The 23694-nt window shown below is 59.7% G+C and overlaps 1 protein-coding gene across 1 annotated transcript; it reads left to right on the forward strand.

Moving 5' to 3' along the window:
• Window positions 1-5497: 5497 nt before the first annotated feature.
• On the forward strand, window positions 5498-16768 carry CSK (C-terminal Src kinase). The gene is made up of 13 exons (XM_074601331.1): window positions 5498-5619; window positions 11236-11314; window positions 11695-11808; window positions 12415-12527; window positions 13268-13487; window positions 13945-14038; window positions 14125-14190; window positions 14333-14432; window positions 14559-14649; window positions 14955-15028; window positions 15138-15333; window positions 15554-15640; window positions 15775-16768. The coding sequence occupies exons 2-13, from the start codon at window positions 11300-11302 to the stop codon at window positions 15955-15957; spliced, it is 1353 nt and encodes a 450-aa protein (XP_074457432.1). The 5' UTR covers window positions 5498-5619; window positions 11236-11299; the 3' UTR covers window positions 15958-16768.
• The last annotated feature ends 6926 nt before the right edge of the window (window positions 16769-23694 follow it).

Consider the following 23694-nt stretch of genomic DNA (forward strand, 5'->3'; position numbering starts at 1 on the left):
AAAGCACTGCAAGAGCAAAGCTCCAGGCTCCCGGGAATGGCCTCAAACCCAGCTGTCCCCCCACCCCAGCATGGCCACAGGCATGATTTTCCAGTGGGGGAAGGAAAAGAGAGAGAAGAGATGTGGAGCAGCCCCGGAGACACGTCCCCACGGAGCTGGGGGCCACCAGGTCCTGCAAGCAATGGCAGTGTGAACCAAAAGTGTGGGGAATTTTGGGTGCTCCCCCAACCCAGCCTCGGCAGCAGGATGCAGGGTGGACAGCTGGGATGCACCCAGGGCTGGCAGTCACCTCTATGTCCCCAAAGCTGGCGCTGCAGCTGCCGGTGGCAGGGCAGCACCAGCTACAGCAGAGCAAGGGTAGGTCTGGGGGGGGGTGTCACACAGAGGATGGGGTCTCATCTGCCCCCATAGGCCCCCCACTAATTGGCCTCATAATAAGGGCTCTCGTGCCCCTAAAATCAGCTCACTGAACCCTAAGAGAGTAGGTAAAGCAGGGCTGGGGTGGGGGGGGACACACAGGCAGAGCGGGGCGTCCAGCCTCGTCCCATGCTGGAGGTGAAAAGCCACCCAAGGAGAGGCAGCATCCCCAGCCTTGTCCCCTTCTGCTTTAATTAAAATCTCCTTGGGAATATAGGGTTTCCCCAGGACACCCTTTGAAATGAACCCAAGAGGGTTTTCAGGGCCGGCCCCGGGGGGGGGGGGGGGGGGGGGAGAAGCCCCCTGAGAGCCAGGGACCGCTGCCAGCGCTGGGGAGGGGAAGGACACAAGGATCCTAATTCACTGAAACCTTTTTGTCCCCTCTCGCTGGGGTTTGGGACGTGAACGCCCTCCCGTGGCATCTGTCACACCAGCTCCACCCGTGCTTTTTGCTGCTGGGCGCGGAGGAGCGAGGGTTTTTACCCCCGCTTGGAGATTTTCTGGGGGGGAGGCGCATTTCGGGAGGGGGATCTGTAGGAGACCTACACCCCCCTCCCTGCAGAGCATCCCCCATCGCCCCTGGAGCTCTGGAAGCCTCAAGAACCGGCCAAACCTGGTTCCCTTCGGGGTTTTTTTGCAGCTTGAAGGTGAATTAGCCAAGGTGGAATGAGCTGGGAGCTTCCATGCTTTTTTTCCTGATGTTCCCAGCCACCGCCTGCAGATTCTCCGCTGTCAACTACACCCAGCCACCCTCCCCTTCCCCTGCCCACCGCTTCTCATCCAGCCTGAGCCACCTGGATCCCTCGGAGGCACGAAACCTGTGGCCCAACAGGGGCAAAACCGGCCAGGGGATGCAGAGAAGAGGCAGATCAACAGGGTGGGCGGTTGCCCAAGCTCTGCTCCCTTGAGCGAAGGAATATCTCTCGCTCGGGATTTTATTCTCAGCTCATCCTCTGGGGTTTTTTTTTGTTGTTTAGTTTTGGGTTGTTTTTTTTTTCCCTTTCTATTATTTTCCCTTTTCCAGCTGATTCCTGCCAGCTGAAGGGCCCCCTCTCCTGGTGCAAGGCCACGTCTCCTCCCCGTGTGGCCAAATCCATCCTTCCCCTGCCAGCCAGGGGATCACTCACCCTCAAGCCAAGACCCTTCCCAGGATAAATCCCGGCTGGGACACTGCAGCGAGCTGCTCCACACAGGATTCCCCTCCGGGTCTCCTGCACGGCCCAGCCTTGGCCACCATCTCCTGTGTCACCCTTCCAGCTGTCCCTGGGGATGCTGATGGTCTTGGGGCTTCAGGGATGGATCTTCAGATGGGAGAAAAAAAAAAAGCCAAGAGCAGCTCTGAGCATTTTTGACCGTGCATTTGTTGGGGTATTTCTGTATTCTTAGGTCTGATGGACTGGGAAAACATGGGACTGGGCACGATTCTCCACCAGGCTGGGTTATTGCCTGGTATTTTTATCCGAGACCTGAGACCCACCAGCCCCGTGCCGCTCTCCAGCCCTGTAGAGGGGGAACTCCGGGCTCCGGCGGTGCGAGGAAGGGTTTTTCTGGACTTTTAGTTACTGTCACACAAAAGAGGACAGCGATGCTGGGTTCGGCTGCACAGCCGGGGTTGGGGGGGGGAGGTGTGTGATGTGTCCACACCACGCACACATGTTTGCGTGCCCACCCATGCTTGGGAGCGTGCACGGATGTGCCGGTGAGTGTGCAAGCCCGGGTGGGTGCACCGATGCGTGCGTGGGTGGGTTTGGGCTCACGTCTGCGGGTGCATTTCTGGGGCAAACAGACGCATGAGCTGGTTTCATTTCCTCCCAGGACTGCTCTGTGCGGGGGCTGTGGGGAGGGTGAGCCCCACTCCCCACCTCCCTGCTGCACAACCCACCCCCCAGGCCCCCCTTCCCGGCAGGGGGAAGCTCGGGGCTGTGAAGGCCCTGGAGTGCCTGACTCCAGCAGCCAGTCCCAGGCTCTTTCCCACGCACAGTGTAGGAGCAAGGATGTGCTCCCGAAAAATAAGCTGGGCTTTCCAACCCGCTCCCTTGGCCACTGGGATCTCCATGTTCCCTGTCCCCTGACTTTCCCCATCCCCTGTGGTGTCCACCGACACCTCCACCGCCTCTTCCTGCTCCCCTCATCCCATGGCGAGCATCCTCAACTCCCACTCATGAAGGGCTGAGAATCAGGCTTGTTTTCTAAGCCCTCAAAGTCCCTTACCTAGCAGGAGAGGGGCAGAAGTGGGTGGGAAGGGTTCCTGCCCCCCTGTCCCCCCCCCCCCAGCATCCTTGGGGGTATCACGCTTGATGCAGGGAAGTTGGCCGCAATCTCTTCCTGCACACTGGTGTCCTTCAGAGCCTCCCTGGGGCAGCAGAGCTGCTGGCATTGTCCCCTCCACCTGGTTTTTGGTCACCCACGCCTCGTTGGGGGTGATGCCGAAGCACGGGGAGAAGTGAAGGGTAGCCAAAAAAGTGGAGGGAGGCCAGCGCCCGGGCTTCCTGCTTTGCCGTACATGGCGGCGGCAGCCACCAGGGCAGGAAGTGACAACCACCTCGGCGTCGGCGAGGCACCATCAGCACGGCGGCGTTCCAGCGGCCCGCGGCAAACGCGGCCTCTCCGTGGAAAGTGTGTGTGTGTGGGGGGGGTCTCTGGTCCCCACATCTCCCCCCAGGGGACAGATGTGGTGGCCATCCCAAGGGCCATGCCCAGCAGCGTGGGCAGCAGGGCAAGCGGGGGGATTCTGCCCCTCTGCTCCGCTCTGTGAGACCCCCCTGCAGTGCTGCCTCCAGCTCTGGGGCCACCAACAGCAGAAGGACACGGAGCTGTTGGAGTGGGGCCAGAGGAGGCCCCGGAGATGCTGGGAGGGCTGGAGCCCCTCTGCTGTGAGGAGAGAGCTGGGGGGGTTCAGCCTGGAGAAGGGAAGGCTCCGGGGAGACCTTCCAGCCCCTTCCAGTCCCTGAAGGGGCTCCAGGACTCTGGATCAGGGAATGGAACCATAGGACAAGGCGGAACAGTTTTAAACTGAAAGGGAGATTTAGATGAGATATTGGGAAGAAATTCTTTGGTGTGAGGGTGGTGAGACAGTAGCCCAGGTTGCCCAGAGGGGTGGTAGATGCCCCATCCCTGGCCACATCCCAGGCCAGGTTGGACAGGGCTCTGAGCAACCTGGTCTGGTTGAACATATTCCAGCTCATGGCAGGTGGGTTGGATTTGATGGCATTTAAATGTCCCTGCCAACCCAAGCTATTCTATGAGCCCGTGGTTCCACAAGGGACCGGCATGATGGCGGATAAGGAAACACGCCAGGATGCCCAAACGCTTGTTCCCTTCTCCCGTCCCTCTTCCCACCCCTCTTTCCATCCCGCTCGCTTGCTGGACCAGCCCTCACGCCAAACCCCGTGTGGGGGTGCTGCCAGCCTCCCACCCCATGCCCTCCTCAAGATGCCAAGATGCTGCAGCCAGCTGGGCAGGGGGACACCGGGGGGGGGGGGGGTGCCTGGCCCTGCTACCCCTGCTCTGTGACCACCTCGCTGCAGCCCCACCCTGCCACCCTCCTCCCCTGTCACCGTCATCCCCGTCATTGGTGGCAGCGGTGGTGTCAATGTTGTGTTATGGAGTCATGGAATGGGTTGGGTTGGAAGGGACCTTGGAGGACATCTAGACAGGATATGAGATTGATATGATACGATATGATATATGATATGATACGATATGTGATGTTTATTATGTTATATATTATATTATGTTCCATATTATGTCACATATATATATTGTTACATATTATACTGTTTTATCTTATATTGTGTTACACTGTATTATATTATATTGTATTATTATTTCGATATTTTAGCATTTTTATTGTATTATTATTAATTTTTATTATTATTATTAATATAGTAGTACTATTTTAGCACTGTTTTGTGCCCATGCAAGCACGCACTGAGCAGGTACCCCCAGCCCACGATGCAACCAGGGGGACGGCGTGGCGCCTGGGCTGTGGGAGGGCAGCACGGCTCGGGGCCAGTCCCATTAACGGTCCTGTTGCCGGTACCGGGTCCCGGTGTCGGGTGCGGGCCCTGGTGGTGGGGGTCCTGTTGCCAGTGCCGGTGCCGGTGCCAGTCCCAGTGCCAGGTCCTGGTGCGGGTCTCAGTGGCAGGTGAGGGTCCCGCTGGGGGGTGCCGTTCCCGTCACCGGTGCAGGTCCTGGTGAGGGGTCCCAGTGCCAGGCGCGGGTCCTGGTGGGGGGTCCCGGTGGCGGGTGTGGGTCCCGGTGCTGCGTCCTGGTGGCGGGTGCGGGTCCCGGTGCCAGGTGCGGGTCCCAGTGCGGGGTCCCAGTGCCAGGTGTGGGTCCCGGTGCTGGGTCCTGGTGGTGGGTGCAGGTCCCCGTGGGGGGGTCCTGTTGCCGGTGCCGGTGCCAGTCCCAGTGCCGGGTCCTGGTGCGGGTCTCAGTGGCGGGTGAAGGTCCCGGTGGAGGGTGCGGTTTCCGTCACTGGTGCGGGTCCCGGTGCCAGGTGCGGGTGCCGGTGCTGGGTCCTGGTGGCAGGTGTGGGTCCCAGTGAGGCGTCCCAGTGCCAGGTGCGGGTCCCGGTGGGGGGTGCCGGTGGCGGGTGCGGGTCCCGGTGGCGGGTCCTTGTGGCGGGTCCCGGTGGCGGTTGCGGTTCCCGACGCGGGTCCCTGTGGGGGATCTCGGCGCCGGGTGCGGATCGTGGTGGGGGGTTCCGGTGTCGACTGCGAGTCCCAGGTGGTGGGTGCCGGTGGGTGCCGCGGTGCCGGGTGCGTGTCCCGGTGCGGTTCCCGCTGCCGGTGCGGCGGTGCCCGGCAGGTGGCGGCCCCGCTCCGTCCCGCCCCGCTCGCCGGCCCCGGGGCCCTGCCGGCGCAGGCGCGCTGCTGGGGCCGCTCCGGTTCCGGCCGCCGCTTCCTTCCAGCAGGCCCCGCCGCGCCCCGCGCCCCCCGCCCGCACCCCGGTGGGCGGCGGACGCCCCGCTCCCCCCCCTCCCCTTCCCCAAATCCCCTCACACAACCCCCCCCCTTTCACACCCCCGCACCGGGCTCGGCGGCGGCGGCGGCTCCGGCTTCCTCCGCCCCTTCCGCCCCCCCCCCCCCACCCGCCGTGTCCCCGGCCCCCCCCATCTCCCCCCCCCGCCCCCCGGAGGCCCCCGGCAGCGCCGCATGGAGCAGCCGGCGGCGGGCTGAGCCCCCTGCCCGGAGGGAGGTGAGTACCAGGGGAACGACCCGCTGCCCGGGGAGGGGACAGGGAGGGGGGGGACACAACGGGACCCCGCGGGGGGGGGGGGTTGCTCGACATCTTCCCCCCCGCCCCACTCCATCCTCCGCATCCCACCCGTGTTTGGGGGATGCGGGGCCGGGAGCGCGGCGGAGTGCAGACAATGGGGGATGCGGGGGCGGGGGGGGCAAACATGATGGGTGACCCCCCCCCCATCACGGGCCGCTTCCATGCCACCCCACCCCACCCCCCGCTTAGCCTCCCGCTCAGCGACTCTCCCCAGGGACCCCCGGGGTGGGGCGGGGGGGCGCATCCTCCCTGCACCGGTGATGGAGAGAGTGAGGGACACCCCCCACCCCCCAGCAGCATCCCCATCTCCTCCTGGGGATGGGGTGGGGGGTGCCGTTGCCTGACCCCCAAACCCGCTAGCCGGCATCCCCCTCCCTGCCTCCATCCCCATCCCGTACAAAAGCTGGGGCCAGTTTGGTCCCCGAGCTGCTGGCGGGGGTTTTTTGAGAGCGGTTGGGGGCGGAAGGAGGGAAGCTGGGTCCGGGCATCAAAAGGGGCTGGCAGCGAAATGTGTTTATTTATTTATTAATTTTTCTTTATTATTATTACTTGTTTAGTTAGTTTGGGTCAATAACGCGGCGACGGGTTATTTATAGCCACGGCTGTTGCATGTAGGTTTATCGAGAGCGAAAGGGGCTGTGCCATCGTGCGAAAAAAAAATAAAAAAGTAAAAAAAAATAAAAATATATATTTATATTGAAGGTGCAAGGGCTGGGGAAGCAGCAGGAGGAGGGGGACAGCTGCCTTCCTCCCAGGACAGAGGGGATCTGGCACCCCCACTTTCCCATGGGAGCCCATCCCGATCCTGGTGAGGTGGCGAGCGGGTGCTGGGATCTGTGGTAGCGCAGTGGAGGGATGCAGGAGGTGTGGGGAGCATCCCCCGGGGGGAGGTCCCCGTCTTCCCCTCCCTCCTTGAGCATCCGCTGGACGGTGGTGATGGAGCAAAGCCTGGTGGTGGGGAGCAGCACCAGGAGAAGCCCCCCCCCGACACCCCGGGATCCCAGGGGTGTTTGGGGTGCGCTTCGCCCTGCTGCCGCTGCCTCCCCCCCATCTTTTCGATTTTGGGTGGGTGTTTGCAAAATAACCCACTTTTCAGCTCCATCCTGGTAGCATCTACTGGCCGCTGCTCCTCTCCGTGCCACGTGCTCGTCCCCAGGGATGCCCTGACACCCGCTAGGACCTGGGATGGGGATGCCGGGGCCATTTGTGGGGTAACGAGGAGGGGAAAAAAAAAGAATCACCCCGATGAGGTTTTTTTTGTAGGAAAGAGGAGGACCAGGAAAACCCCTCAGTGATGGGGTGGCCAGGAGCAGCATCTCCAGGCCTCCACCTGCTGCCCACTATCCCCCAGGCACCTTCTGCGGTCCGAATAGCAGCATCTTCTCTTTTTTTCTTTTGAAAAGAAATAAAAACGTGGAAAAAAATAAAATAAAATGGAAGAGGTGCCCCTTTTCCCCCGGCGGGGCACCCAGTTGAAGCTGGGTCGGGGGAGCAGCAGCGCAAACCCTCCCTGCGAGCGCCGCCAGCTCACTGATGCGATAAAGGAGGAACGTTTTTCTTTCGATTAGAGTAATCGTAGGTGTTAGCTTGTAATAACAGGCGATAAGATCTTTTGGAGAGGGCGAGGATGTTGCCTGTTTTTGGGGTTGGGTTTTTTTGAAGTTTAAAGAAACTCGGGTGGTTGTTGGGCGTCGGGAGATGGTTCAGTGCGGGCGAGGTGACGGATGAGCGGAGCAGGGTGGATGCGGATGGCACCCGCACACCTATTTCCAACGGGAATGAAGCTTTCCTACTGTCTACAACTAAACTTTATTTAAAATAGACTTCTCCTTAGCTGGTGCTCTTCCGTCTGGGGGTCCCAAAATCCCCCCTGGGGCGCTGGTTCCAGCCCGCCAGCAGGTTTGGCACAGCAGGATTTTGGCAGGAGGAGGAAATGCCAGTGATTAAGGAGAGGAAAGGTTTCCCCCGGCTCGTTTTCCTGATGCCTTTTGGATTCTCAAGGTGGCCAAGGTACCTGCCATCCTTGCCCTGCCGAGCTGGGCTTCCCGGAGGGAAATCCAGGAGGAGAAGGGCTGGGAAGGAGGTGATGGGGACCAGCACGTGTCCCAGCCCTTCTGGAGGTGCGGCCGAGGTTCCTCACCGGGGTGCCTGGGCAGAGCAGCTCGAAGGATGCTCGGGCAGAAGGTGGGGAGGAAAGGGGAGGCGGTTTTCAGCGGAAAAAAAAAAAAGGCTGGTGGATCCCCTGCACGCTCCAGCTGCTTCCCTGAGCCCCTCCTTTGGGATGGGGAGTTTCCAAGGGGGGCGAACCCCTCACCTGGCAGGGCTGAAAATAGGCCAACCTAGCACTGGGCTCTGCTGAATGGGTTGGGCTTTTTAAATTTTTTAAATTCTTTTTTTCAATGAGCTTTTTTTAATGAATATGTATTTTTTTCAAGCTGACTTCTGCTGCTCCGCATCCTCCTTTCGGAAGCACTTCTGCTTTAGGAGAGAAGGGGCGACACCAGCGTTTTCCCAGGGCTCTCCGGCACTTTAGGCTCTGTATCCACGCCAGCGTCGCTACATCCTTCTCCCAAGCCGGCATCCCGTAGGGATACGAGCCCGGCTGGTGGAAGCGAACGCGGGCACGAGGTTGGGGTGACGGCGGGTGACGCGCTCGGCAGGAACTGCTGGCTGTCACATGAGGCCACCGCAAAGCAGTGGCGCCTTCGGGGGGACGGTTGGCAGCGGCCCCGGAGCTCAGTGCTCTCAGGGTTGGGGGCGGGCGGGGGGGGGTGGTTTCCTCCTCTTCGGAGAGGCTCGCCTTTGAGGCAGAAATTAGGTAACGATTTTTTAAAAAAATTAAAAAAAAAATAAAAAATTGAGGCTGCTGCTTAAAAATCACCCGCGGGAGGGAGAAGAAATAGAGAAGGGGGCATCAGAGTCTCTGCAAAGGGCAGTTCCTGGTGCCATTAACTGCCTCCCCCTCTAAAAACTGATAAGCAAATTTTTTGTGGTATAACAATGCCACCATTTGACGCCGCGAACGTCCACGGCCCAGGAAGGTAAAAATGCTGGGACTGGCTGGAGCGTGTTCCTCTTGGCGGGGTTTGCTCGCTGGGACAGTTTCCTCTTTAAAAGAGGGGGGGGGGAAAAAGAATAAAAAAAATACTCTTTATAAAGGCTCGGAAGCCTGAAGGCAGGCTATAAATTTTGTATCCTCTCTGCATTTATAAAATATAAATGCCGGTGACTTTTTGTGAGCTGAAAGCCCAAACAACCAGCCTTCGGGACTGGATTTTCCAACCTCCAGATGGGCTGCGGTCCTGGGATGGAGCCTTGGGCATCCCTCCCGGGTGATGCTCCCTAGCATCCCGACCCAGCTCCGGTGGCCGAAGCTCGGCCAGGATTTTCCAGCCGGAGCCACGTTTCACTGAAACCCCCAGCCTTTCTGCTTTCTCTTCTCCTTGGGTTCTTTTAAAAGAAGAGCGGTGGGAAGCGCTGACTCAGCCCTTCAGGGATGAGCGAGTGGCTCCTTGAGCAACACCCAGGACCGGCTCCGGTTCAGCATCCTCCACGGGTGGGGAACGGGGCCGAAAATTTCCCAGCGGTGGGAAATTCCCTCCGCAGGGACACGGGGACACTTTCTCCTCAACTAGCTCCTTCCAGACTTTAGCCGTATCCCTCTAGGGACTGATGGAGGGGTATAGTTTATCCCCTGTTTTTCCCGGGCTGCCTTTCGGACTGGCGGTATCTGGACCTTTGGCTGAAGTTTTGGCTCTACACCGGGTGTAAATCCAGGATTTAACCGAAAATCAGCAGTTTTGGGGGGCTGCATCCCCGGCTGATGCTCTGTGGTCCAGCATTGTTCTGCTCTGCTTTCCCATGGGTCCTGGCCAACTCTGTGGCAGCGTCCTCAGGCTCGTGGTTGCCATCGTGTTGGGTTTAGGTGCCATCTCGAGAGGTTTTTCTTCATCAGCAACCCTCGGGGCTGGCTGGGAAGAAAACTGACTCAGACACTGCGGTGATGGGTGTCGCTGGAAACCCCAGCGCTCAGCTTCGGGTCCCCAAACTCCTTGTGTGGGGTGAGAGCCTGGAGCCTCAATTTCTCCTCTCTGATGACAAAAAGAAAGCCACTGGTGGCCTGTCCCCGCTCTGGGGGAAGGTGAGGGAGGTGGTGGCAGCGTGACGCCTTTTCCGGAGGGGTCTGGGCACGGCTGCGGTGGAAATGGGGCTGTGTTTGCACCCGCTCTTTTCCTCCCCGCGGTTCTGCCCCTTATCTTCTTCCTCCTCCCGTCTCTGGCCTTGCCCCTCGTTTCGGTTCCCCTTTCCCGAAATACGTTGAGCTGCTGACAGCAGGGCTGGGAGCGGTGGCTGCTGGTGGACCCCAATCAATTCGTAAACTCCCGGGTGGGTTTTTTGGGGTGGGCGGGCGGGGATGCTCTGCCTGCATCCCGCCCATCCCGCTCTGTGCCCCCCAGCCCAGCCCGGCCCGACCCCAACGCCCCGGCCCAAGAAAGCTGGGTTTGATGCCAGGGCCGGTGACTTCATCTCTTCCCCAGGGGGTCAGAGCAGGGAGAATAAAGCCGGGTTTGTTCCCCTCCCACGCACCGGAGCAGGATGCGACCCCAGGCCAGGGCGCTGCTGAGGGGGGAGCACGGCACCCCCGGTCAGTGCATCCCTCTGGGATTTAGGAGTCGGCAGGAGCCCCTGTGTCTTGGAGTGCCGATGGGTTTTATCCTGCAGGAAGTAGATTTATTTTTGATTTCTTTTGGATCCCGGGCCTGGGAAGCTCCCAGGGCTGGATGTTTCCATGCATGGGTCAGCAGGCGCCGTGGGAGAGCGGGGGCTCCAGCTTGTGCAGCCCCTGCTGCTGCCAGGGAAGGGACTGGGATGCTCGTGACCGGCCGCATCCCCTCGCCGCTCCTGTGCCTCAGTTTCCCCATTGGTGCCACAGGGACCGCGATCCCCCTTGCCGGCAGCCCCCGGACATGGGTGGAGGAGGCTTTGCAGGATGAGGCTGGGGGGGGATTTTGCAAGGCAGAGGCAGCCGTACGCATGCCAGGCAGAGGGTTTGAAGCCACTTACAGCTGGTTCCCATGGTGCAGGAGCCACCTTGGGTTGGGGAACGGGCTCCAGCTGCTCCTGGAGGTTGTCTCTGCCCCTTCCCCATCCCTGCGCATCTCCACCCCCCCTGTACCATACTGGTTTTATCCCTTGGATGGTTGATGCAGATGCTGCGGTGGCCACACAGCACATAAAGCCTCCGCTCCTAAGAAGCTGTATCCATGCAAATACCTTATAATAATCCAGGTGAGCAGCTCCGTGACAGTCCGGTCCCCAGCTGCCGAGGGGACCCAGAGCTCCCACTTCCACCAGGTTTGGGGACATTTCGGAAGCAGCGCCTCGGACAGGACCTGTTCCCTTCTTGGTGGCAGAAGAGATGCTCACGTGGCCCCGGGGGGCGTCCTTTGTCGGGGCGGGGGCCGCTCCCTGAGCGTCACCCTTACGCAGCCCTCCCTGCCATGCCCGCTTCTCAGTCGTCTTGTCCCCCTCCAGGTCTCATGGTACCAAGTGACGTGTCCCCCCTGTGAGATTCGCAGCACCCCAGCCTCCTGAGAAGATGTCAGGGATGCAGGTAAGCACCGGGCAGGGAGGAGAGGCAGGGATGGAGCGGCATCTCCAGCCTCTCCATCTGCTTCAGAGGTGGCCCTAGGGCTGAGAAGGGACGTGGGGTCATTTGTGCCCACCCCCCCCCGTGCCCCTAAGAGAAGCCCAGGACCTGCGGTTTTGTGTGTGTCCCCACCCTGCCCCCATCCCAGCTGAAAACCACTGAGATCCTAGGGCTGCCCCAAAGTCTCCCAAACTGCTTCTGCTTGGGTTTGCATCAGGGGAAGGAGAGCCCCGCATCCCCCATGGGGCTGGTCCCCGTGGGTCGGGGGTGGTGGGGGGGAGGGCCGTGGGTGGGAGACATGCCCAGCGGGGCTCTGATGCCGTTCCCCCTCTCTCCCTGGCCAGGCTGTTTGGCCGTCCGGTACAGAATGTATCGCCAAGTACAACTTCCACGGTACCGCCGAGCAGGACCTGCCCTTCAGCAAAGGAGACGTCCTCACCATTGTCGCTGTCACCAAGGTAAGGCCATCGCCTGCCCACGGACCGCCCCCCCGCCGGGACTGCTGCTGCCCCCACCCCCCCGCCCCATGCCGGGATTTCCACGGCATGCTGGGAGCATCCCTGCATCCTGTAGCACTGCGTTAGCCGTGCCGGTGGGACCCCCTTGTCCCACTGGAAGTCCCGCAGAGCCAGCAAGGGCAGGAATGGGGCCGCATGGTCGGTTAATTAATTCATGGCCTCGTTAGTTAAGGTTTCTCTGAAAGGTAAGGCTCTCAAGTGCCTCCCGGGAGGAGGAGGAGGGAGGGGAGAGGCTCACGATGAGGGAGCGATGCTGGGCTCGGCGCCGGGGACGGGGAGAAAACCAGAGAGGCTGTGGGTGGCTCCGGGATGCCCGGCGGCCTGGGAAGGAGATCACAGTGACCCCCACGGGGCCACCAGTGTCGGGTTTTGCTGGCCCCAGCACTGACCCCCCCGACCCTCTGCGGCCAGGCAGGAGGTGCCAGGATGCTTGGGGACATGCCTGGGAAAGGAGGCAGCGCTGACAGCCCCCAGGGGCGCCTTTGGTGGGATGCTGCCATCTCCAGGGACCACAGGCTCCTGGTGACATCTCCGCTGTCCCCGCAGGATCCCAACTGGTACAAGGCGAAGAACAAGGTGGGCCGGGAGGGCATCATCCCCGCTAACTACGTGCAGAAGCGGGAAGGAGTAAAAGCTGGGATCAAGCTCAGCCTCATGCCGTGAGTATCCACTGGGGACCCAGCTGCTGCTCCTGGGGGACCCTGCCGAGGTGAATTTGGGGGGAGCTGGCTGGGTCTGGAGCATCCCCGCTGTATCAGGCCAAAGACCCCGTTGACCCCATGTCCCAAGAGAAGCGACATCCCTCTCCAGGCCCAGCGAGGTTGAAAAGCCGAAGGGGAAGGGCTTGGGCTTTCCCAGCAGCGTTGATTGGGGACCTGCTGCTGCTGGGGGAGAGCTCTGAGCACCTTTGGAGCCGGGAAGATGATGGACGTTGGATTGCGTTGGAAAATGGGTCTTTTACTCAAACTTGTGGTTGTAAAGGCTGCTGGGAGGAAGAAGGCGGGGGGGTCAGAACAGGGTCTGCGTGGGAGGGAGAGTAGATAGGCAGGCAGATGGATGGTGTTGATGTCCCTGCTGTGTCCCAGAGCCACCCGTGACCCCCAGTCTGGAGGAGCTGTGGGGAGGAAGGCACCCAAGGGTGTGCGGAGGGGCTGAGTCCTGGGTTGGGGACCAGGAGGAGGGGAGCAGGGCGCCGTGGAAGGAGCTGTGTCGTGGGCTGGATGGAGGCAGCAAGGAGGAGCATGGGCAGGCCAGCCCGGCGCAGGCAGGGACCAAGGCTTCCTCCACGTCCCCATCGCCCTCGACCACAGCCCCCTCCGTGGTCCCACGGGGGTCCGAGCCCTTGGGCCAGCGCATCCCCCACCCCGGTCCTTGACCTGCCCTGCGTGTCCCGTTGCAGGTGGTTTCACGGGAAGATCACGCGGGAGCAGGCGGAGCGGCTGCTGTACCCACCCGAGACGGGGCTTTTCCTGGTGCGGGAGAGCACCAACTACCCCGGGGACTACACGCTGTGCGTCAGCTGCGAGGGGAAGGTGGAGCACTACCGCATCATCTACTCCTCCAGCAAGCTGAGCATCGACGAGGAGGTCTACTTCGAAAACCTCATGCAGCTGGTGGAGGTGAGGTCCCGCCTGCCCGAGGCAGCTGCCACCGCTCCCGTCCCCCTCGGCCAGCCTGGGGACCGTAGGTTCGGGGACCGTAGGTTCGGGGTCGGCAGGGGACGGAGGGGTAAGAGCGTTGCGGGGGGGCTGCAGGTCTGCAGCCCAAGAGGTGGGGTGGGACCTTCTCTGTTGGCCCCGTGGGTTGGGGCTGCTGGGGACCAACCCGGCGGGTGGGACAGGGGTAGGATGCGAAGGGGATGGAGAGACCAGGAGGAGGGACAGAGGCACCCCCCCCACACACACCGGTCCCATCCACGGCCTTGTGCTGCCACCTGGTGGGATGCCAGAGCCCAGCATCGCCTTGGCAGGGACTCCCCCACCCCAGGGTGTCACCCGCGCACCACCACCCGTCCCCTGTGGCTGTGACACCCCTCGTAGCGGGTCTCCCTCTTACCTGACTCTTCTCCCCCCGCAGCATTACACCACGGACGCCGACGGGCTCTGCACCCGCCTCATCAAACCGAAGGTGATGGAGGGGACGGTGGCAGCACAGGACGAGTTCTCTCGCAGTGAGTGGCCGTGGTCCTTTCCCGGGCTCCTGGGGGCACCCCCCAGACCCCCCCTCACTCTCTCTTTACCCCCTCCACACCCACAGGTGGCTGGGCCCTCAACATGAAGGACCTCAAGTTGCTGCAGATCATTGGCAAAGGGGAATTCGGAGGTGAGCCCCGCGTCCCCAGCGCGGCGGTGGCCCTAAGAGGGGGTGGGGGGCTCCACTGCAGCCCCCCTCAGGGTGATGGTGGGACCCCGGGAGGCCGGGATGCTTCCCTGCCCCTCCCATGCCTGTCTCTCCTGGCCTGCAGACGTGATGCTGGGGGATTACCGGGGGAACAAAGTCGCCGTGAAGTGCATTAAAAACGATGCCACAGCGCAAGCCTTTCTGGCGGAGGCGTCCGTGATGACGTGAGTGTTAGCCGGGGTGGGGGGACGATGCAACGGGGGTGAGGGGGGGTGGTCTCCGATGCCCTGTGGGGACTGCGGGAGGCCCCTCTGCTCCTCAAAACCCTGAGCCCTCCTGCGCCTGCGCAGGCAGCTCCGGCACAGCAACCTGGTGCAGCTCCTGGGGGTGATCGTGGAGGAGAAGAGCGGCCTTTACATCGTCACCGAGTACATGGCCAAGGTGAGACCCTCGCCCCAGGCACCTGCCCTCCTGTTCTGCCCCCCACATAGTCCCCCCAGGCTCCCAGGGCTTCACCCTGTCAGACCCAGATGGGTCGTCCCAGCTTGGGTGGCATCTCCTTGGGGCCACCGTGGTGTTTGGAGGTAGCAGTGCCGTTGCACGTCTCATCACTGGCTCCAAGGGAGGGGCATTGTCCCCGGATCCTGCCCTACAAGGCGGGGGACATCACCCCTGGGGCCTGCCCCACATGGGATGGGGTGGTGGGTGGGACGCTGACCCTGATGGCACCATCTCCATCCCTCCAGGGCAGCCTAGTAGACTACCTACGGTCACGCGGGCGGTCGGTCCTTGGTGCAGACTGCCTGCTGAAGTTCTCCTTGTAAGTATGGGGGCAAGTCACCGAGGGTTGGCCATGCTCACAAGCCTGACCTGCATCCATCAATGTTTTGGGGCCACCTCGCTAACCTTGTGACCCCCACCCCAACCAGAGATGTCTGTGAAGCCATGGAGTACCTGGAAGCCAACAACTTTGTCCACCGGGACCTGGCGGCGAGGAACGTCCTGGTCTCCGAGGACAACATCGCCAAGGTCAGCGATTTCGGGCTGACCAAGGAAGCCTCCTCCACGCAGGACACGGGGAAGTTGCCAGTGAAGTGGACGGCGCCAGAAGCACTTAGAGAAAAGGTGGGTGAGCGGAGGGAGGGGGGGGTCCCCAGGCTGCAAGGATGTGCTGGGGGCTGGAGGAAGGGGACACGTTTTCCCCAAATTTTCCACCTAGAGGTGGTGCTTGAGCCCCAGTTCCCACTGTCTGACCCCCAAAACCAGCTGCCCTGAGGGTGGTGAAGATCTGCTCACCCCCATCCCTGACTGAGCTCGCTCACGGAGCATCTCTCCCCACTTCCAGAAATTCTCCACCAAGTCGGACGTGTGGAGCTTCGGGATCCTTCTCTGGGAAATCTACTCCTTCGGGCGAGTGCCTTATCCGAGAATCGTAAGTGAGGACGACCTACCTTCCCTCCAAGCTGGGTTTTTGGCGGGGCTGGGGGGGCTCAGCCCCTGTCTGGGGGGGTTGAACCCCCCCTCTCTGCATCCTGAAACCCATCCCCTGTGTCCCCCCATCCCCAGCCCCTGAAGGACGTGGTACCCCGCGTGGAGAAGGGCTATAAGATGGATGCTCCTGATGGTTGCCCCACTGTTGTCTACGAGGTGATGAAGAAGTGCTGGACCTTGGACCCCGGCCACCGGCCGTCCTTCCACCAGCTCCGCGAACAGCTAGTGCATATCAAAGAGAAGGAGCTCTACCTGTGAGGCCGGGGTGGGGGAGGAGCTGGGGGGGGCTCACCCACCCCGGCAGCCGAAGGGGACCCACGCTGGGGTTTGGGGGGACGCCGGGGTGTGGGCATCCCCCCTGCCCGGCCCTGGCATCAGGAGCAGCCGGGAAGGAGCCCTGGGGGTGCTGCCCCCCACCCCCTGCCACCTCCAATTCTCCCGGTCGCTTCCAAACTTCCAAATGAGGGGGTTTTTTTTTGGTTTGGTTTGGGTTTTTTTAAGGTTTTGGGGGTTTTTTGGTCTCCCAGGCTCTTTTTTTTATTATTTTTGGGGTGGTTTTTTTTTTCCTCAGTTTTGGGGGGGTTTTGTTGTTTGTTTGTTGTTTTTTTTTTTGGTTGTTTTTTTATTATTTCAAGCAGGGCCCAGGTGAGCACTGGGCATTTTACTAAAGTACGAATCTTATTTTTTAATGTAATTAAAAGAAGAAAAAAAAAAAAGGAAAAAAAAAAGAGAGAGAAGAAGGTTAATAAAAGAAGAATAATAATAAAATAAACAAGCCAATGAAACGGACATATGAAAAGGAAACCCCAGCGACAGAAGTGATGGTTAAAGGGGAGACGCTGGACTCGCTGCCCAGTCGGGAGAGCACGGCCGCGTCCCCGCGAGACGCTTTTTTTTTTGGGTTGTTTTGCTTTAAATTCGTTGCAATGTTTGCATGCTGTCTCCAGAGGCCTTTTTTTCCAGTCCTGTCCAGTGCTTTATTCTCATGTAATGCTACCGACTGTGAGATTAAAACTGTAATAAAAAAAACAAAAAAAACAAAAAAAAAACATTCCATACGGACACGGCACATCCCGCCTCACTGCCCCTCTGTCTCCGGCTCTGCTCCCGTGGGATGCAGCTGTGGCGGGGTGGGGTGGGGGGGTGGGACACGGTGCCCTGGGGATCCTGGGATGCTCTGGCAGGGGATGAGGTGGGGACAGTCCCCACTATCCCTGGCCCGTGTCCCCACCAAGCTGGGATGAGAAGCCTGGGCATCGCTTGGCTCCATCCCTGCCATGAGAACTGGCGAGGTTGTGACAGCGATGACGCTGCCAAGTGATGCCAAAGCTCCCCTTTAAGGTGGGCTTTATCTTCCACCCTTGGAGCTGCTTGGACCAGGCAGGGGAAGATCTGGGGATCCATCTGGGGGCTGATCCCTGGACCTGGTGGACCTCGTTCCCTGCCCTGCTTGTCCCAGCCGAGGGGCGAAAGACACCCAAAGCAGGTGTCCCCACGGCGTCCCTGCCCTCTTGAAGGCTGTCGGGCGGAGGTGGTGTCTGGCACACGGGGCTCAGCACGTTTAAAATAGTTCCCTGCATCCAAGGGAGAATTATTCAGCGTTAAACGATGTGCGGGGCTCACGATGTGTGCTCCCGATCCCCTTCCCCTGAGAACCCCCCCACGATGCCAGAGGAGGGTGATGGGGCTTCATCCACCATAGGGTTTCGTTTCCCCCAGACTAACCCCACCTCCTCTTGTCCACATCCTCCCCCCCACCCCCGGGCCCAGTGCTCCTGCAGCCATATAAGCAGCTTTACTTTTCAGGCTTACGAAGATTAAAGTAGTTTACAGGCAAAGCCTGCAAGAAACGTGGCTTTTGAAACAGTGAGAAATACCCGGCATCTTCATGTGATGGTTGACATCAGCGAGCGGGGGTTGCGGGGTTGGGGGGGGGGAATGTTTGGTCCGGCCCCTCCTCGTGTCCCCTCTGGTCCCCCTTGCCCCGGGGTACTGCTGGTCGATGGAGCCCTGCCAGCCATTGAAAAAAGGGGAGAAAACCTGACACAAAACTCCTTCAGACCTTCGGGTTTTTTCTCCAAATGGCACCATGCTGGTGATCGCTGGGGCTGTGCCTGGTCCCATGGGCAGGAGAGGAGGGTTTTGGTGGGGGCGGTTCAGGGCTGTACCGACATCCTCGACATCCTCAGCATCCTCCGGGTGTGTTTGGAGGATGTCAAGAGAGGTCATCTGTGAGAAATCCACAGGGAACAGTTTTCCCTGCGCCCCACGGAAGGGCTCTACCCGTTCCTCACTGGGAAAAGCTGACCTTCACCCTGCCAAGCCCCTACTGCCGCCGGTGGCCGTGCCTCAGTTTCCCTCAAAGAGGGCTGTTTGCTCCTGTCTCCGTGGCCCCCACTTTGGGCTGCCGCCCAGCGATGCATAGCCGAGGACAGCCCGTACGCCACTGGGTGATGCCTCCCCAGGGATTTTGGGGCTGTTTCCATCAGGTGCGAACGCGCGGGCAGCCTGTGCAGCAGCGTGGGCAGAGGGGACGGGCTGCCGGCTCCTCTATGGCACCCAGGGGCTACTGTGGCTCTCGGGTCCTGGCTGCACAACACGTCCCCCCTCTTCCTCCTCCTCCTCCCGTGGGCGACAAGGAGACGGGCACTGGGCCCAGTCGTGTCAGCTCCCATCCTGCCTCAAGTTCGCAGTGTGACTCATCAGCGGCAGGAGGCAGGGAGCGATTTCTGCTGCCGCCCAACGCCAAGGGTGCCCGTACCCTGGCACAAAGGGACCTTGCCTCTGCATTTGCCACATGGCGTGCCAGGAGGACAGAGACAGGGAGTTTGAAAAGCTCCTGAAAACTCAGCCTCCGGGTTCTGGCAGCCCTCCTGCCTCTCCCCACGGCACTGCTGGTCGGGGTGCCAGCTTGGAGCGGAGCTCAGCATCGCCGGCTGGGCTGGGGTGCCCGCTGGAAGGCACCAGCTGGGCTCGGGGACCGGCGCCGACACCGCAGGAGGTGAAAGGACAATTTCTGAAGCCACGCGTGCTTTGCTTTTCCTTCCCTAGCCATTCACCTTGCAGGCCCCTCCACCTACCCCATTCCCCGAACAGGCTCACTGGGCTCACCCCAGGGCATCGAGTCCAGCACTGGCCCTGGCTCCCTCCACTCCCTGCAGGTACCCTCTCCCTTCTCCAGCGGGGCTCCTGCCTTTGGCTTCGGCTCTTCCCCATGTCCCAGCTCCTGCCTGCCTTCTCCTCCTTCCCCCGACAGCCTTCCTCTTCTAAACAAATAAAAACTCAGACTCGCTGCAAAGGGAACCAGAGCCCGCCCCCCCCCCCCCCCCCCGAGCTGTTCCCAGCACAATTCCAGCTGCGGCAAGCGCTTACCGCTTTCCCATTTCCCAAGGTTTGCAAAGTATCCATCCCCGGAGGATGGGGGGGATGGGGGGGGGGATTCAATGGGCCCCCTTCCTGCTGCTTCATTCCCTCTGCGCTGCTTGGGGCAAATTACTGGCTCTAATTATGACCCAACGAGGTTCCTTCTGCTCCGGCCATTGATGCACGGGGGCTTGCGAAGCCCTGGCAGCCCTGGCCAGCATCTGTGCAGCGCCTGCACCTCCTCCCCCTCCACCGCCGACTTTATCACCAGGACTATTTTTAGCGCGATGTACAAAGCCATCCCCATCACCGGGCGGTGTGGTTCACCTCTCCAGCCTCCCACTCTCTGCCCCCCCCGCCTTTTTTTTTTTTTTTTTTTTGTGTCTTTTCCTTCTGAGCACTCCAGGAAACGAAGGCAAGGCTGGAAAGATCCCCCGTGGGAGAACTCGGCGTGTGTGTGTGTGTGTGTGTTTGTGCGGCTGCGTGTGCGTTCCGGCTGGCGTGTGCCTTTGCTCCGGGCGTGCTCTCCAACCGCCGGCAGCAGAGCAGCACATGGTCTCCCCATGTGCCTGTTTACATGCTCTGTGTCTGTCCGTCCGTATTTGTGTCACTGCTCGGATGCGGGCTCCCTTATGGGAGCCCCCCCACCACCCCCACCACCCCCCACCACCCCAATCACCTCCCTCTTCTTCCTCACCCCCAGCAGCATCTCTCCTCCCAGCATGGGTGCCGGCCATCCCGACCTGCTCCGCTGGCTGGTTGCCCTCCTCTACTGATAGTGCGCCCACGGCACCCCCAAATCCCCGTATCCCATGGGGCAGAGGCTGTATCCCCCCCTGCACACCCCTCGGGCAGCACCATTCCCATCCCACCCATCCCAACCCCCAAAATCCTCGGCTGGACACCGTGCTAAGACAAAGGGGTTCAGAGGGAAGTGAGGGGACATAGCAGCATCCCCACCCCCAGCTCCCCTTCCCAGGTACCTCTGGGGGTCTCCCCCCCAGGGGGCCACCCCAGGGCCAGGAGGGGGCCGGCCGGCCAGAAGTGCCAGGTTTATCAGGGTACCTGGCTGTCACATCTTCTGCCACCTAGAAAGAAAGAAATGGGGAGGGCCCTATCCTTTCCACGGACTCCACTAAACTTCCCTGGGCAGCACAGGCTGTGAAGGTCTTCAGGTTTTTGGGGTCGGAAGAGGATAATTTGCGGAGCGCATACACGGGTGCGCGTACGTCGATGCGTGTGTGCAGCCCTGACAGTGGTTTAAGGGAGAAATTAATTTGCAGCTCGGCCTGTGCTGCCCTAAGCGGAGGCAGCGACATCCCCACTGAGGGACGGACGCTCTGGAGGCACCACGGACGCGCGAGAGCGTGGGGTGCGATGAAACGCAAGTTCTTAAAAAAATAAAAATAAAAATGAAAATTCATCACATGACACGACATGTGACGTATGGCACATATGATATATAGCTCTCCCTGAGTACAATTAAAGCTCAGTATCAAATAAGAACAGTAACAGCCCCTCCCTTTGGGATTTCTTCGTCCTTAGACGATGACACCAGATTTGGGGAACATAAAGGCTCAGTTCCGTAGGAGTGGGAAGGCTTTACATTGAAATGGCCTCCCTAGGTCACGACAAGGCAGCTTCGCTTTCATTTCCATCCAAAGCTGACTGCTGCCTCGCGTTTCGTCCTCCTCGGCCGAGGCAAACTCCCAACACTTTTAACTTTACTTGACGTTCAGGTGACATGAAAAGAAGTCATTTTATTTGGTAATGTACAAGGCCCTTACCCTAAAATTTCTTCCTTCCCGATGTTAATGACGCAGCGGCACTTTTTACCCCGGTGAGTGCGGGGCGGAAGAGAACACCAGCCCTTTGGAGGGGCGTTACGCTCAAGGTGATTGTACATTTTCTCTTTAACTTCAGCAGCTGAAGCTTGCGGTGGTCCATAACAGCGCCGGGACCCTCCGGCCAGGCTGTCACTCCCCCCCCTCAAGGTCCCTCCGCTTTTTCCCCCTCCCCAAACCTCAGCGCTTCAGTGCCTCAGTGTTTTCTTAATAACTTCTTAATACCCGTCACGGAGAAATAGTCACCTTCTTACAGCCGAGCAGTTTACACGGAGAAGCGGATCGCACCGGTGAGGGTGCAACAACATACTCTAATCAGCTGCTCTATGGAAAAAAAAAAAAAAAGATGTTTCAGCAGAGATTAATTAGTATTGAGGTTTAATCAGTGGCTCCTCTGTTGCTTTTTTGCTGGTGGAGACCTCAAAGGACGGGGGCAGATGTCCCCCACTGTCCCCAAGGCGAGAGCCACCCTGCCCCGGGGATGCTCAGCTCCTGGGCCTGTTCCAGATGCTGTCATCGCGGGATGGATGTCACTGTGCCTTGTCCCCGTTTCCTGACTGCGCGGCAGCGGTGGGCACAGCAGGGCATTCCCTGTCCCCATCCTGTGGGAGCATCCCCTGTCCGCAGGTGGGAAGAGCAGAGGTGACTCCACTCCTGCGTGCCCAAGGTCTGGGCTGAGCACGGATGCCCCTGTCTTTGTGGTGCCTGTCCCCATCACGAGATGTGACAATCAGCCGCCAAGTGCAAGCGTGACTTCTCCCGGCGGAGAGGCCGCCTGCTTTATTTAGAAATGCCTTCTCATGTCCTCCCCCGTCGCGACTCCAGCACACACACGCGCCTCTTTCCAGGATTAACTCACCTACTCAGGGTCTTCAAAGGTTTAGACCTTTGTGTTCCCCTGGATTTCAGGCTGATGAGGATGAGACCGCTGCTTTTTGGTGGCCTTATCGCTATTGCATTGCGAGGCAAGGTCACAGACCCTTCCCCTCCCCTGTACAACCTACAGGATAACTCCAAGGACCAGCCACTCCAGGAAATCCTTGCCATTTCTGGTGCCCTCCAGGGTTTTCTGAAGCATCCTATGAAACCCTGCTTGAAGGGAGAGCTTCCAGATCTGGCTTTGGAGCCAGTTCTCCCATTACCTGGAAAGAAGAGCCGAAATGATCCCTCTCACCATGGCAGAGGAAAAAGAACTGCTTGCCTCCTATTCAAATCAGGTGTCAATGCTGAGAGAGGATCCTCTTAACTTCCACCGGCTTGTCTGAGGCTGGCTGCTACCGGGGGACATTTCATCTCCCTCCCGTTTAATCCACGGAGATGTGTGATATAGCATAAGCTAATATAATAGGTCAGGCAAGGATTTACATCTCATTACTGCAGGTTAGAGTCCTGGGAGGAAGGATGAGTCATTCTTACTCGAATACATTTCAGGGATAAGGAAGAGTTCAGCCGCCCAAAGAGAAGCAAATGGGAAATCAACCACCTTGAAGCACCGTCACCAGCCCTCCCCGCACCCTCCGATTGCCCTCTCTCGTCCACCTCCAGGTGGGACACATCTTGGAGAGGACGTGGGCCAAAGAGCCAAAGGGGTGGGAGAGCGGCCAGCTGGAGGTCCTTCCCTTTGCCTTTCGCTCCGTCCCTGCAAAACCAGTTGCTCAACCACCCCGGGCTGCCGAGAACAAGCTCATGGTCCCCCTCCATGTGGCACGTCCTGGTGAGTGAGTGTCCCTGCCACCAGCGCCTGAGTCCCAGCCGCTGCTGGTAATTGCGTGCTCCCTTTCACCTAGCCACTTTGGCCGAGCATTTCGGCTCATCAAGAGCTGTTTCCTCTTAGTTTCTCAGACAGGGAGGCTACATGGTGGCTGACCCATCTAACCCAGCTGGAAAAAATCGGTCCTGACTTCAAGTCTCTTACTGTTAGCGAATGCTTAAGACAGAAATTCGGACTGAGCAAAGCTCCCAGGACCAGCCACATCGAAAGTCTCCTCTGAACCAACCCAAGGCTCAAACCTGCCCGGCATCCAAGGGCAAAGCAGCTCTGGGACACAAGCAGGGATGCTTTTCCTCCTCTCTGCCTCTCTTTTCATCCAGTCCTTCTCTGACCGACAGCCGGAACGTGGCACTGCTGACGGCGAAGGGAGGTCTGCAGAGCTCCTGGGGCTCTCCGCCTGTTTCAAAGCTGTCTGTGAAAGCTCACTGGGGGTTAAAATTCATTTTCCGTGGGCTGCCCATGGGAAAACACTGAGGGAATCTGCAGGTCGGTGTGAAAAGCGAAAATCATTGCTTCAAACAGTTGGTGGGACTCATGAACGGCCAGCTCAGAGTTGGCTCAAGGGCGGGCAGCAGCCAGAGGGGCGCCTGGGTGGTGGGGAGATGCTGTGGGTGACACTGAGCTGTGCCAAACGGTGCCTGGGGTGGGTGTCCCTCAACCCGATGGCTCCGGGGAAAGGCAATTTGCACCTTCAGATGAACCCAGGGGGAACGGCTGGCATCATGCAGGGGACTCTGATCCACCGGGATTCAGCCATAGCCCTGGAGACCCTCCATGGGGACAAATCCCCTTTGTTGCTTCCAAAAGCAGGCTCTGTTCCCTAACAGCAGTGGTCACCAACCAGATTATTATCCAAGAAAAATACATGATTTTTAAAAATTTTCCTTTTGAGACAATTTTTTTTTTTTCCTGGTGTTACATTGGGCAACGGGGGGAGGGAGAAGACGGGCCAATTCCCCCTCCCGCTTTCACTTTACTTTATGGCTTCACAGCTGTTCCATCATTTTAATCTGCGGA

This window comes from Larus michahellis, chromosome 9, assembly GCF_964199755.1.
Source record: "Larus michahellis chromosome 9, bLarMic1.1, whole genome shotgun sequence".
NCBI classification, from domain to species: domain Eukaryota; kingdom Metazoa; phylum Chordata; class Aves; order Charadriiformes; family Laridae; genus Larus; species Larus michahellis.

Bases quoted from the DNA above. Each gene is read 5' to 3' on its own strand.
- CSK (XM_074601331.1), top strand. The intron at 11,809-12,414 runs GTAAGGCCATCG...CTGTCCCCGCAG, and splicing joins CCATTGTCGCTGTCACCAAG to GATCCCAACTGGTACAAGGC. The intron at 15,334-15,553 runs GTGGGTGAGCGG...CCCCACTTCCAG, and splicing joins CAGAAGCACTTAGAGAAAAG to AAATTCTCCACCAAGTCGGA.